The 13,353-nt window shown below is 44.5% G+C and overlaps 1 protein-coding gene across 1 annotated transcript; it reads left to right on the top strand.

Moving 5' to 3' along the window:
* The first annotated feature begins 317 nt into the window (after positions 1-317).
* On the top strand, positions 318-1,814 carry LOC138584983 (5-hydroxytryptamine receptor 1B-like). Its single transcript, XM_069657192.1, has one exon. It carries the CDS (start codon positions 441-443, stop codon positions 1,590-1,592), a length of 1,152 nt encoding a protein of 383 aa, XP_069513293.1. The 5' UTR covers positions 318-440; the 3' UTR covers positions 1,593-1,814.
* The last annotated feature ends 11,539 nt before the right edge of the window (positions 1,815-13,353 follow it).

Raw genomic sequence — 13,353 nt, 5'->3', positions numbered from 1 at the left:
GAGGAGACTCTGAGCGGATTAAAAAGCAGCAGATAAAGACAGAAAAGTGTTTTCTTTTTCTCTCTGTCACACCGGATGTGATTCTGGAGAAGAAAGAAAATGTCACAGCTAAAGATTTATTTTGGATGATGGAGAGGCATCTCTGCGCGCCACTGTATCTTTATCTGTTGGATAGTAAAGCTGATGAAATAGTGTAAAATGCTGCGGGTGAAGTGAGGAAGATGAAGAGGAGGAGGCAGAAATGTGTCTGTAAGGCAACACCTGTCGTCTGATTGTTGGATAACTGCTGCTGCGCTTCTGCTGCTGGAGATGGAGCCGCTCTTATTCTCCAAGAGACGAGACACGCGCGTGGCGGATGAATATTTGAGTGATTTCAGAGTGATCTCCAGGCTTTCCTTCGAGCTCAATGACAGGGGGATCTGACGAGGGAAGGTGGAGGGATGGAGAATGCCAGCCAGCTCAAACCAACGCCTGTCGCCTACGGAGAGCTGTTGAACATCTCCACCAACTACACCCATGAAAATTTCACGTCGAAAGCGGAGGAGAAGGACGCTAACTTGGCTTTCCAGGCGGGTGTAGGCTTGACCTTAGCGCTCATAACTTTCGCCACGACGCTTTCCAACGCGTTCGTCATCGCCACCATTTACCAATCCCGCAAACTGCACACCCCGGCCAACTTTCTGATCGCCTCCCTGGCTGTCACGGACCTGCTCGTGTCCATCCTGGTGATGCCCATCAGCGCGCTCTACACCGTCAGCCAGACGTGGACACTGGGGCAGGTGATGTGTGACATCTGGCTCTCCTCGGATATAACGTGTTGCACCGCGTCCATCCTCCACCTGTGCGTAATTGCGCTCGACCGCTACTGGGCCATCACGGACGCGGTGGAGTACTCCAAGAAGCGCACCCCGGCGCGCGCAGCCGGGATGGTGGCCACCGCCTGGGTGATCGCCATCTCCATCTCTCTGCCGCCTTTCTTCTGGCGCCAGGTGAAGGCAGAGGAGGTGACAACGTGTAACGTGAACACCGACCACATTTTCTACACCATCTACTCCACCTTCGGCGCGTTCTACATCCCCACGCTGCTGCTCATCGCGCTGTACGGGAGGATTTACGTGGAGGCACGGAAGCGCATCCTGAAGCAGTCGAGCAACAAGCCGGGGAAGAGACTAACCTCCGCGCACCTGATCACCAACTCCCCCGGCTCGGTGGCGTCCACCACCTCCCTGAACTACGGGACGAACGACACCTCCTCCTGTGACACTACCTCGTCCGCGAACGTGAGCCAAGTCAAAGTCACTGTGTCCGACGCGCTGCTGGAGAAGAAGCGCATCTCCGCCGCGCGGGAGAGGAAGGCGACCAAAACTTTGGGAATAATCCTGGGAGCCTACATCATCTGCTGGCTCCCGTTTTTCATTTACACTCTCTTAGTGCCTGTCTGCGACTCCTGCTTCCACCCGGAGTTATTTGACATTTTCACCTGGCTCGGTTACCTCAACTCGTTAATCAACCCCATCATTTACACCATGTCCAACGAGGACTTCAAACAGGCTTTCCACAAACTAATACGCTTTAAATGCTGCAGGGCATGAACAATGATTACCAGCCATAATGACCCCCTCCTCCCTGCTCCACCCTCATCTGTGATCATCTGTATAATGCCAGAATCGAATCAAACCCACCACCTCCCACAAATCTTTCACTCCCCAGGTTCCCCCTGAGGGCTACACCCAGATTGTTTATGATAATGTGGCTGCATTATTGAGCATGCACCTGATAGATGGAGCGGAGGACTGTGGAAATGTATTGACCTGCCATCCAGTCTGCTTTGTGCTCTCTGAATGGCTGTCATTTATTCACCAGTGGGATGGGTTTTTGTTTTAACGAAAAAAGGCGGCTGCGGTTGGTGCAGAGGAGAAGTGTTGGTGGATGTTATGCTGGTGAAGCTCTGAGACTGGCTTGCAGGTGATGGTGTTGTTATAGTGACTTGGAGAAAGCCCATAGCCCCGGATGCAGGGGCCCCGCCTGTACGTGCTGCACTGGACTGCAGCCTGCAGACTCACTTTGCCATATGAGTTTGACAGTCAACGTCAGTTGGCTTGTAAGCACAAACAGCTTAAGACTAAGCTACCATGAGCCCCGCGGGCAAAAAATAATCTTTGTGTTTCATTTTCCTGTCTCAATAAGGGGAAATACTGGTGCCTACAACAAGTTTAGTTTAGTTCCTCAGACGTGCCTGGCCCAGACGGAGATAAAAGCATGACTTTAGTTTGAAAAAGATACAGATTTGGTTCATTTTGGGGCCAGTGTGTGTTTTCTTTTCCTTGCTGTGACTGATATCACTTTAAATAAGGCTCCAAAATGATTGTTAATGTAGTATGCATCAGTGTGATTTTTACTTTCATTTGCAAAAGAGTCTGGATTCAGTGGAATGGGCATCACACTGTACAAATAGAGCAAAGTGATTGACTCAGAGGGAATGAAGAGCCAGACCTCTTGTTGAAGATGCATTCTTATTGTGAATATTAGCTTTGATGTTCCATTTCATGTCAGGCTAAATAAATCCAACTCCAGATCACGGGGAACAGGGCTGATACCGCAGGGTTCCTACAGTCACCTGCTGGAATTTGGCATTTGTTTCTTCCACTGCGGGAGAGGACTTTTAAAACATCGCAAAATGTCATGGTATTCTGATCGAGATCACCGTCTTACCTCCCACCAAACCATCACATGTAAAATGTCAAGCTTTGGCTGCTGCTGAACCCTTAAAAGCACATTTTCAACAGAAAAAAACGCAGAGAAATAAGAAATCTGTTTCAGGTGCCAGAAAAGCTGTCAACATTTTCAGGGCGGCAGCTGCCATTGGGGACGCTGAGTTCATGTCTTTGGCGTTATTTGGGAAATTTGAGGATATGCAACATAAGAAGTTTAAATAGGAATCAAATACGTCAAGAAGCAACTTCGTAGGGTCTTAAATTCTATGTTTTAGACCAAAATAATTATTTTCTTTACATATTTTGGGGTCTAAAATACAGAAAGGTTTTTGAATTTCTACAATAGATTGCTTCAGCCTGCAACCACAAATCTGGCTGTAATGGCTGCAATGTAACGCCTGATCAAAGGTCGTCCACTAAAAGTTCTTGTTGTTTCCACTGACAGGCTCAGATTGTTATTCTAAGTGTGTGACAACATGACAGAAAGGATCCCTACAGAGATAGACCTTTTTGTTACAGAGGAAGATGATTGTTTTAACCACAAACAGACGTTACATCGCTCTCTGCACACACACCAGACTCCACTGACAAAAAATGGTATTTTACCTCACAGTAAACAGGAGTTACTGGTCCTCCTCCGTCTGTTAGTTGGTTGGTGTTTTTACAAGGTTAGTTTGAATCCAACTAAATAATTGTGTAAAACACAACAGTAGCTGTTGACAAGCATCTACCTAATTCTGAGAGCTTAAATCACAGTTTTTCTGAATGGAGTCTGGTGTGTGTGCAGAGAGCGATGTAACGTCTGTTTGTGGTTAAAAAATCCTCTGTAACAAAAAGGTCTATCTCTGTAGGGATCCTTTCTGTCATGTTGTCACACACTTAGAATAACAATCTGAGCCTGTCAGTGGAAACAACCAGAACTTTTAGTAGACGACCTTTGACCCATCAAGGCTTATGTTGCAGACATTACAGCCTGTTTCACTGCTGCGGTTTTAAAATTAAATTTGCTCATTTAGACCTCAAAAAATTAGAGCCAGGTTTAAAGAGTTAACCTTCAAGGGATTTTCAGCAGTGATCCATTGCAGTAATAGAATCAACTTTGTGAAAAGGGCATTTAAGCTAAGCTAAGCTAAGCTAAGCTATGTATTGAATATAGAGAAACAGATGTTCGGGTGAGTATGGGGGAAACTTCCCCTCTGTTTGTTCCCCTTCAGAAATCTCAGACTGTGAATGTGAAGGAACCCTGTCCTTTGGAGGTCGTTTTGGGAAATGGACTCATTCCCTTTCTTGCTGAGAGTTAGATGTAACAGTTTATACCACTCTTGCATCTGTGGCTTTCAGAGTTCTTCACAGATCGGTCATTGCTCTTCTACATCACTGTTGGGAAAGATTAGAAGTTAATACAGCAGAACCAGCTGTATCGTCTTTTATATTTCCCACTTTCATACAAAAAGTCAAAACCTGGCAGATTAACAACAATGCATCTTGACTTTTGACACTTTAGTCATGTCCAGGTGTGCGATGCTAAAAGTGATGTGGCCTGGAGCCTCTGGACTCCAGTGGAATGGAGCTGCAGGCCAATGAGGTCTAACTTGTCGTCCTTAGCCGCCAGCTAACTCTGACTCAAGTGACATCACGTAAGGAAATTTGTCAGACATTATGAAGCTCCTTCTGGAGACGCCACTTGTTTCCCAAACTTGTTTTATGTACGTTGGACTTCCCCTTCAAGTACAGAGCTGGAGTCTGGAGATGATTATCCTAGCTTAGCATAATGACTGGACGCAGAGGAAAACAGCTAGCCTGGCTGTAGCAACATCTCTATTTGTTGAATCCACAAACAGAAATGATCAGAAGGATAATTATAGTTTGATGTGAACACGCTGGAACCAATTTATGTTTAACGGAAACAAGCTAATAATTGAAACCACAGGTCTCTGTGTGAGACCATAAACTGTTCTTACATGTCAGTAAGTGCACGCATTAAACAAATATGAGGTTATTAAGAGACTGGAGGTGTTGGCAGTTGTATTGTTTTACTTAGAAAAGAGCCAGGCTAGCAGTTTCCCCCTGCTTTCCTTTGTCATGCTAAGCTAGGCTAAAGGTCTCAGGCTCAAGATCAGAACATTTAGGGGAAGGACACCGATTTTACACAACAGCATGTGCTTCCAGGTGTTGGTGAAACAGACAGAACGAAGTTTAGACAGAGCCAGGCTGTCTGGCTCCATTTGTTTCCATTTTATAAGAAGCTAATACCATCAGTATTAATGTTAGCTTAGCATGTCTAAACACCTAACTCCCACAAGATATTATTTGTTAATGTTAAAAAGCAAGCTAAAGAAGAGCTGGTAGGTGGATTTTTCCCATTGTTTGCATCTTTATGCTATGCTAAGCTAACCACGAGGACGGATGTGAGAGTGGTATGGATTTGTTCATCTAATTCTCAGCAAGAAAGCGAGACAGATTACTGAAAAGACTCCGTTAACAAGCCTCTCCTGCACAAATATAAAAAATGCATTTGTTTGCTAAATTAAAGAGAAAAAAAAACCTAACCTGCCTCAAACAGCTGCAGGGAGTTTGTCGCACCGGGAGAAGCAGACGGAGTCTCTGTAAAAAAAAGAAAAGAATCGTACATGACAGAAAGTCCTGCTGTACGACACATCGTCAACGATGGCTGCCAGAGAATGGCGTCCACGCTGGCTCCTCACTTGTCATGTTTCTGAGGGACTTTTTCATGGCAGCCATGTTGGATGTGTGAGCCAGATTACAGCTTGGTTGTACTGTAGCCATCCTGCCTGATTGCAGCTCTGTGGTGAATAGCCTCTTTGTGTACAGTATTGATCAGCTCAGTGTGAATCTCATCTGGTGGCTCTGTCAATCCAATGGAAGTTGCATTTCATCCAGGTAAGCTTCTGCTGTACAACGCTTCTGCACACATTGGCGATGCACTGTAACTGCTCTGCTCTGAAAGGATGAAATCCAACCCACTTGGAGCACAAAAAAGCACTGCTGCTGTTGTGAAAAAATATCAATAAAAAGGTCTATGGCATCATGGGGTTATGATAACTGTTCCCACCTGCTCGTTTTTCTAATTGAACATGTGTTTCGATGTGATTCTGAAGCACTGTAAAAAACATGAAAAAGAAAGCGTTGACATTTCTTTTATCACTGTGAGAATCTGCTGTGGTATTTAGTTTTCCTGCTGCTGATGAAACATTTCTCAGATGTGGGCTGATGGATATGCTGGATGTACATAATTCTCCATAAGGGGAAAAAAAATCTATCTTGGAAAATGTCAGTGTGATTGCCTGATGAAGTGCACGCCTGTTTCCTTTTGCATCCATGAGGGGGGTTATAAATTAACGTGCACAGCTTAGTATACAGTATAATGAGCAACGGACACTTTGCACTGGGACCGTATGCTACTGTTTTAAAAGTAAAAAATTATGTACATTTAAATTTGACTATATTCCCAATGTGAAGCTTTTAAAGGAAGCTTAGTGCTGTTCATACTGTGAAAGTGAGAACGCTACAGAACACGAGGTTACTCACAGCCAGGCGAATAAAAAGGAATCAATGATGGTGTAAATGTTTAGAAAGAAACCAAATATTAATGTTTATTAATGTTTAATTAAAAGTAATACTCTAATATTCACAGTGCACATTAAAATAACAGACTGGGGATGCAGCATTAGGCTAGCTTTATGGGTTCCAGTCTTCCAGCTACAGACCAGGCACCTGTCCAGGGTGTTCCCAATCTTGTGCCAAGTGCATGCTGGGAGACGCTCCAGCTCCTGTGACTTATAAGCGGTCTACAAAATGAAATGGAAGTTTGTGTTTAAAGGCCTGTGTGTTTGTCTCTTTGCTTTGTTTGTGTTGATGAAAGAAAACAGACACAAAGGTACACACACAGAGGTGGTGGTGGCTCATTATGGGTGCAAAAAGTGCAGTACTTTGACTCTGGATACCCGGGTCAAGTTCAGGGTTTAAACGGTTTAGTAAAGGTGAGGGAGAGATGGCTGTGTTGGTTAAAAACTAAAAAGAGTCACAGGGCCTCTAAAACTCAGTGGAAAAGAGGGGGTGTAGTCTGAGGATGTCCTTTAGGGGGAAATGAGACGTTATTTCTGATATTTGTCAAAATGAAGGCCGGGGTGTTACATTACACCAAAATTGTTTTTCCTCAGCAACAGAGGATGTAATAAAAGCAGAGATGGACAAATTTAGAATGAAAACTTTGTGCAGTGTGTCTGGGGAGGCAATAAGGACAGCCATGTAAGCAGTCTCTCAGAGTGTCTGAGGGTGTGTATGTAGAGTTGGGTGTCATCAGCATAGCGCAGAATATTGGAATTCTGTCAACCATTATCTGCTCAAGAGTAAGAATGTCAATAAGTTATGGTCCACGATAACAGCCCTGCGGGACACCACTGGAAATAGTTTTTTTTGGGAGACTTCTAATTGAGACACCCCATTCTCTAGCTGTGAGGTAGGACTTGGATCAGGACCGAAGGGTAGCTCCAAGGTCCCTTCTGAAACTTTCACTGATTCCTACCCTCTTCAACTACCTACACAAACGTTTTGAGGATTAGCTTTCAAACTGACAGATGCAGTTTAGGTCCAGGCACCACAGCTGCCTTAAATTTGGACAAAAGATCATGGTTTGAGTTAAAATAATTACCTGTTATGTAAGTTAGAAGACGTATTAGTCAGATAAGTGACATTAAGTATGTGACTGAAAAGAACTGAACGTTGGATGTTGATGGGACTTAAACTTCTGGGTCTCCAGGGGGAAAGTTTTGGGAATGTTTGACCCATCCATCCGCCTTTTCTGCCGACATAATTACTCTAGCCACTAGTGGGCGCATCCTATTTATAACAAATATGGTCGTATATTTGGTTCGGACTTTTCTAAAACAATTAGCGTTGATTCTTAGTTTCACTCTGGAAACAAACTCCAGTGTGACAGTCTAACCGTAAACCACCTCCCTACATGCTCTTTATCCCGCGTTTGTCCTTTGCTACTGTCATTATCGCCCCCTGTTGGTCCTGTCGTTTAATGCAAGCGTGTACTTTTCATCCCTCAGTGAGGCACAATTTCACGTTTTGCAGGTTTTATCAGCAGACTTGTCCTTAAAAATAACAAATTCAAAGGGTTGCAAAGCCTCGTTCAGCTACATTAGATGCTATTGACCAAAACATTGAGCCGCTGGGCTGCAGTAAAAATGTCACTTTTTAAAAAATGGTGCATTTCCTAATTTGGAAACCAACTCTGCCAGCGTTGGAATGAAACGGTTCGGCTCAGACCGGCCTCAAAGACAGATCCATCACGCCTTCTTTCCTCTCAGAGACACACAGCAAACCGAGAGCCAGCGTCATTCTTTCCTTTTGTCAGAAATTAATATTGTTGGCTCCCTTTGAAATCGATCAGACCGCCGTGGCCCCCCTGATTACTGTTTCCATGGTTTGATGCTCGGCTAAACCATGGCAACACAGGCTCTGCTGGAAATGTGTCATGCTGCAGGAGCCAAATAAACACATCGACTGGAATATAGATGAAGCCCGAGAGGTGATGCCACATCGCTGTACCTGCTTCTCAAATCATCAGCGGACTCAGATTAAAAACAAGGAGCTGCATGTTGTTTTTTCATTAGAAAATAGATGATTTTTAGGGGAAATGGAGGCCGGCTGTGACTGCGAGGGATCCGCGAATGTTTCTCCTGCTGTCTAGGAAAACACAAATCTAAAAGCCACATTTGTGATATTGTAGCATCTAATTTTCCGCTCTCCTCTGCAGGAATGAGAAACTGCTTTCAAGGACAAACACGTGCAAATGAAGTTCATTTCACAGCAGAAACGTCGATCCGGAGCATGAACATGTCCTCAGCTTCCCTCTCTCAGCACCTCGTTGTCTGCAGCGCGACAACAGATTTTTTCTCTCTCTATGGAATCACACGTTTGATTTTTTTTGCTCCCTGGTGTGTTGGCCTTGAAGGCGGCTGTGAACACACAGTCCCGCTCTGAATGAAGCCGAATGTGGCGATTGTTAAAACGGCTCCTTTCACATTTTTCTTCTATTGTTCCAAAGCACACGCTGCAAAAAAATTCAATCTTATCAAGTAATTTTTGTCTCTTATTGAAGTCCAAAAATGTTTTCAACAAAACAATCTCAGCTGAAGGTCTATTAAGCAGATTTTCTGCAGCTTTTGACCAAATCTCACACTTTTCTTCAGCAGATGGAGCAGCTCCGTCTGTCAGGGAGCTATTGTTGTTCTTGCTTTCCATATCGGAGCATTTTTTGGTTTAAAGATGGAGAATAAATGTTCTGGGGGCATTTTCGTCTTTACTACACAGGAGAGAGAAGAAGGCAGCAGTAGTGAAAGATGCAGTCTGATGCTTTGTGCACGTAACAGTACTACAACAGTGTAAAAATACTTATAAAAGTACTGCCTTCAAAATAAGAAAAGAAAAAGTTTCATCAGCTGAATGTCAAAAGTAAGAATTCGTTAACACTGATGCATCTAAGAAGAGTGATTTACTGGTTTACTAGTTTAGTCCAAGAGTTCCCAACCTGAGGGTCAGGCCCCTCCCAATGGTCACCAGATGAATCTGAGAGATTGTGAGATGAAATACATTTCTCTAATCTTTTATTTCTTTGATAAATGTTGAATAATTATATAGTTAAATACATTTTTATGCAAAGTCTAGTTGTGAAATGTGTCTTTGTTGGACCTTTGAACGGCTCATAGACGTCCGACACATGATCTCACAAGCCAAAGACATTGAGAATCACTGCCTCATTTCTGGACACTGGCCTCTGGCTTCATGTTTTTTGTAATAATAATAATAATAATAATACATTTTATTTATAAGCGCCTTTCAGGACACTCAAGGTCGCTGTACAAAAAGAAAAACACAAACAAGACTAAAAACACCAACAAGGGTAAAACAGACCAGATAAAATACATTAGGAGTGGGTGAGGGACAGTGCTTAGAGTTGGGGAGAGTAGGTGAGGCGGAACAGATGGGTTTTGAGATTTGATTTAAAGATCGGGAGGGTGGTGCAGTTTCGGAGGTCGGGTGGGAGGGAATTCCAGAGCTGGGGAGCAGAGCGGCTGAAAGCTCTAGCCCCCATGGTGCTGAGGCGGGCAGGGGGTACGGTGAGGTGGATGGAGGAGGAAGACCGGAGGGTGCGGGATGAGCTCCGCCTACCCTCTCTGGCAGACCGACCACTGCTGGCTGATGGAAAACGCGTCACTAACTGGGCGCCGCCACAGACAGCCAGTCTGTAATAATACTATATACTGCAAATGCAAAGGCTTTCATCAGTGGGTCACAGGCTCAGTCACCATTGTGTTACCTCACTCGGCGATAGATAGAGACCTAACTGACATTTATTTACATCAACATCTTCCAGATTATTACTTAAAAGTAGACTTTATTCTAAACATTGAGAAAGTCTTCCTGGGTCAGTGGCCAGTGATGATGGACAGCTCAAACACAAGACTTCATCCAGTCGCCAAATAAGTAATGTTGACTTAATGTTGAGTTAGTACTTGTGTAAACACAAATCATGATTCTTTCTTCAACCTAACCAAGTCATCTTAACAGAACCAAACTCTGTTACACAACGGTTAACATGAGGCCATTATTGTTGCACTTTTAAAACGCTTTAATTTGAAAGTCTAAGCGGATGTTTCTTTTTCATTATCACAAACAAAACCACAGAGGCCTCAGTGTGCAAAACAGACACTGGACGCTTCTGAAGCTTCAGTGGCCTAGTGATTATGTTGATGATGTTCGCAGGATAATCTTATTTATAAAAGTAACTAATGCTGTGGGATAAATGTAGCTGAGTAAAGACAGCAGTATGTACTTCTGGAAAGCAGCAGAGTACAAGTATAAAGTAGCACAAAATATTTAATTAAGTATCAGTACATTAAAAATGTTCTAAAGTTCTCCAGTGAATTTTCTTTCCACCACTGAGAACCAAACATTTGTTTTGTTTTTGATGCTCAGTTTCTGGATGTTTCTCAGCAGGTAGGATCAGAGCGCTGTGGATGTTGGACGGATAAAAGCTAAATGACAGACACACAGGAGGAAGAGGAGAAAGAAACATGTGATGGTGTGTGTGTGTGTGGGCGAGTAAAGCAGAGTGAAACAGCCCACTCCCAAACAAACACACACACACACACACACACGCACACACACACACGCACACACACACAATATCAGAGCAGAATCTGTCCAACACGACGTCGCTGCACGAAGAACAACAAAAACACGACCACATGAAAACATGAAAATTAATTCGCACACAGAGAGGAGTGTGTGTCGGTGAGTGGGAGGGTGTGTGTGTCTGTGTGTGCGTTTAAGGCAGGAACACACTTCAGATTCTCTTGTGCATCTGTAAGCTCATCACCACTCACATATGCCCTCCTGTCTGTGTTGTGCGTCTTGAGTTTTGCTCCTCGATGATGTCGTGGTGAAAACTCAATCGTGATAAATAATTGACGGGAACGTGCGCTGAACATCCGTCTTATTTACAGAAGAAGCCGACAAGCTGCTCCGAGTGTGAAATCATTTCTGCACGGCTGAGAGGCGTAAGATGTAAACCTGTCAGTGATGAACCAGGAGGAAGACTTTGAATCATTTATAAGACAGAAATATCCTCCAATGAAAACATGGATATAAAGTTTTAAATTGAGTAAAAGTCCGAACATTAAAACATTAAATTATAACACTAGTGATGGTGTCAAACATTTCTGGTTCTTGTACTCTACTGGAGACTTTGGCTTTCATCTTATTTTATACTTCCATAACAATACATCTCACAGGAAATAAAAATGTACACTGCTTTGTAGACTCCTCCAAGATATCTGTCCAACAGCTTTAGTTACTTTACAGACTAAGAATTTAGATGCAGAGATGAAGGGATGGGAGTAAAGGTCAAGGGATGACTGGAACAAAGGGATGATGGGTAGGGTTGAAGAATGTGGGATGTAGGGATGAGGGTTAGGGTCAAGGAATGGGGGATGAAGGGATGAGGGTAAGGGTCGAGGGTTGGGGCTGAAGGGATGAGGGTAAGTGTCAAGGAATGGGGGATGAAGGGATGAGGGTAAGGGTCGCGCAATGGCGGATGTAGGGATGAGGTTCAAGGTCAAGGAATGGGGGATGAAGGGATGAGGGTAAGGGTCGAGGAATGGGGTTGTAGGGATGAGGGATAGGGTCAAGGAATGGGGGATGGAGGGATGAGGGTAAGGGTCAAGGAATGGAGGATGAAGGGATGAGGGTATGGGTCAAGGAATGGGGGATAAAGAGATGAGGGTTAGGGTCAAGGAATAGGGGATGAAGGGATGAGGGTAAGGGTCGAGGGTTGGGGCTGAAGGGATGAGGGTAAGTGTCAGGGAATGGGGGATGAAGGGATGAGGGTAAGGGTCAAGGAATGGGGGATGAAGGGATGAGGGTAAGGGTCACGGGATGTGGGGATGAGGGTAAGGGTCGCGCAATGGCGGATGTAGGGATGAGGTTCAAGGTCGAGGAATGGGGGATGAAGGGATGAGGGTAAGGGTCGAGGAATGGGGTTGTAGGGATGAGGGATAGGGTCAAGGAATGGGGGATGGAGGGATGAGGGTAAGGGTCAAGGAATGGGGGATAAAGAGATGAGGGTTAGGGTCAAGGAATAGGGGATGAAGGGATGAGGGTAAGGGTTGAGGAATAAGGGATGAAAGGATGAAGGTAAGGCTCGAGGAATCGGGGCTGAAGGGATGAGGGTAAGGGTCAAGGGATGTGGGAATGAGGGTAAGGGTCGAGCAATGGCGGATGTATGGATGAAGGTCAAGGTCGAGGAATGAGGGATAAAGGGATGAGGGTAAGGGTCAAGGAATGGGGAAACGAAGGGATGAGGGTAAGGGTCGAAGGATGAGGGGATGAAGGGATGAGGGTAAGGGTCAAGGAATGGGGAAACGAAGGGATGAGGGTAAGGGTTGAAGGATGAGGGGATGAAGGGATGAGGGTAAGGTTCGAGGAATGAGGGGATGAATGGATGAGGGTAATGGCCAAGGGATGAGGATAAGAAGGGATGAGGGTAAAGGTTGATGGATGTAGGGATGATGGAAACAAGGAATGAGGGTAAAGATCAAGGAATGGGGATGAGGGTAAGGGTGAGAGATGAGGGGATGAGGGTAAAGGTTGAGGGATGGGGGATGAATGGATAAAGGGTTGACTAATGGGGGCTGAAGGGATGAGGGTAAGGATCAAGTAATGGGGGATGAAGGGATGAGGGTGAGTGTCACGGGATGGGGGCTGAAGGGATGACGGCGAGGGTCAAATACTTCACCTCACATTTACCTCACATTGAACATTTCGAGATGTTCAACCCCTAGATTGGGAACATCTGGACTAAACCAACTACATGTATAGAATGAAACACAATGTTTGTTTACAATCACAGGGAAGGAAACCACGACATCGTCTGCATACATGGTCATCTGTTGGAGAAAATCGGGGGCAGAGAAAGAAGATGAAGTCTGAAAGTTTTCAGTAAGTCTGTGAACAGCAAACATACTCTGGACCCAGTGTTGTTAGCTTGTTGAAACTCACACTAAATATATTTATGATCAGTATGTGTGGTTTTAAAGTAAAAAAA

The sequence above is a fragment of the Semicossyphus pulcher genome, unplaced genomic scaffold (assembly GCF_022749685.1).
Source record: "Semicossyphus pulcher isolate SPU_LCO1_2020_fin unplaced genomic scaffold, fSemPul1.0.p SCAF_11, whole genome shotgun sequence".
Classification (NCBI taxonomy): domain Eukaryota; kingdom Metazoa; phylum Chordata; class Actinopteri; order Labriformes; family Labridae; genus Semicossyphus; species Semicossyphus pulcher.
This window is presented reverse-complemented; position numbering and strand designations above follow the sequence as displayed.

Coding starts and splice junctions, on each gene's coding strand:
- LOC138584983 (XM_069657192.1), top strand. CDS start 441: ATGGAGAATGCCAGCCAGCTCAAACCAACGCCTGTCGCCTACGGAGAG.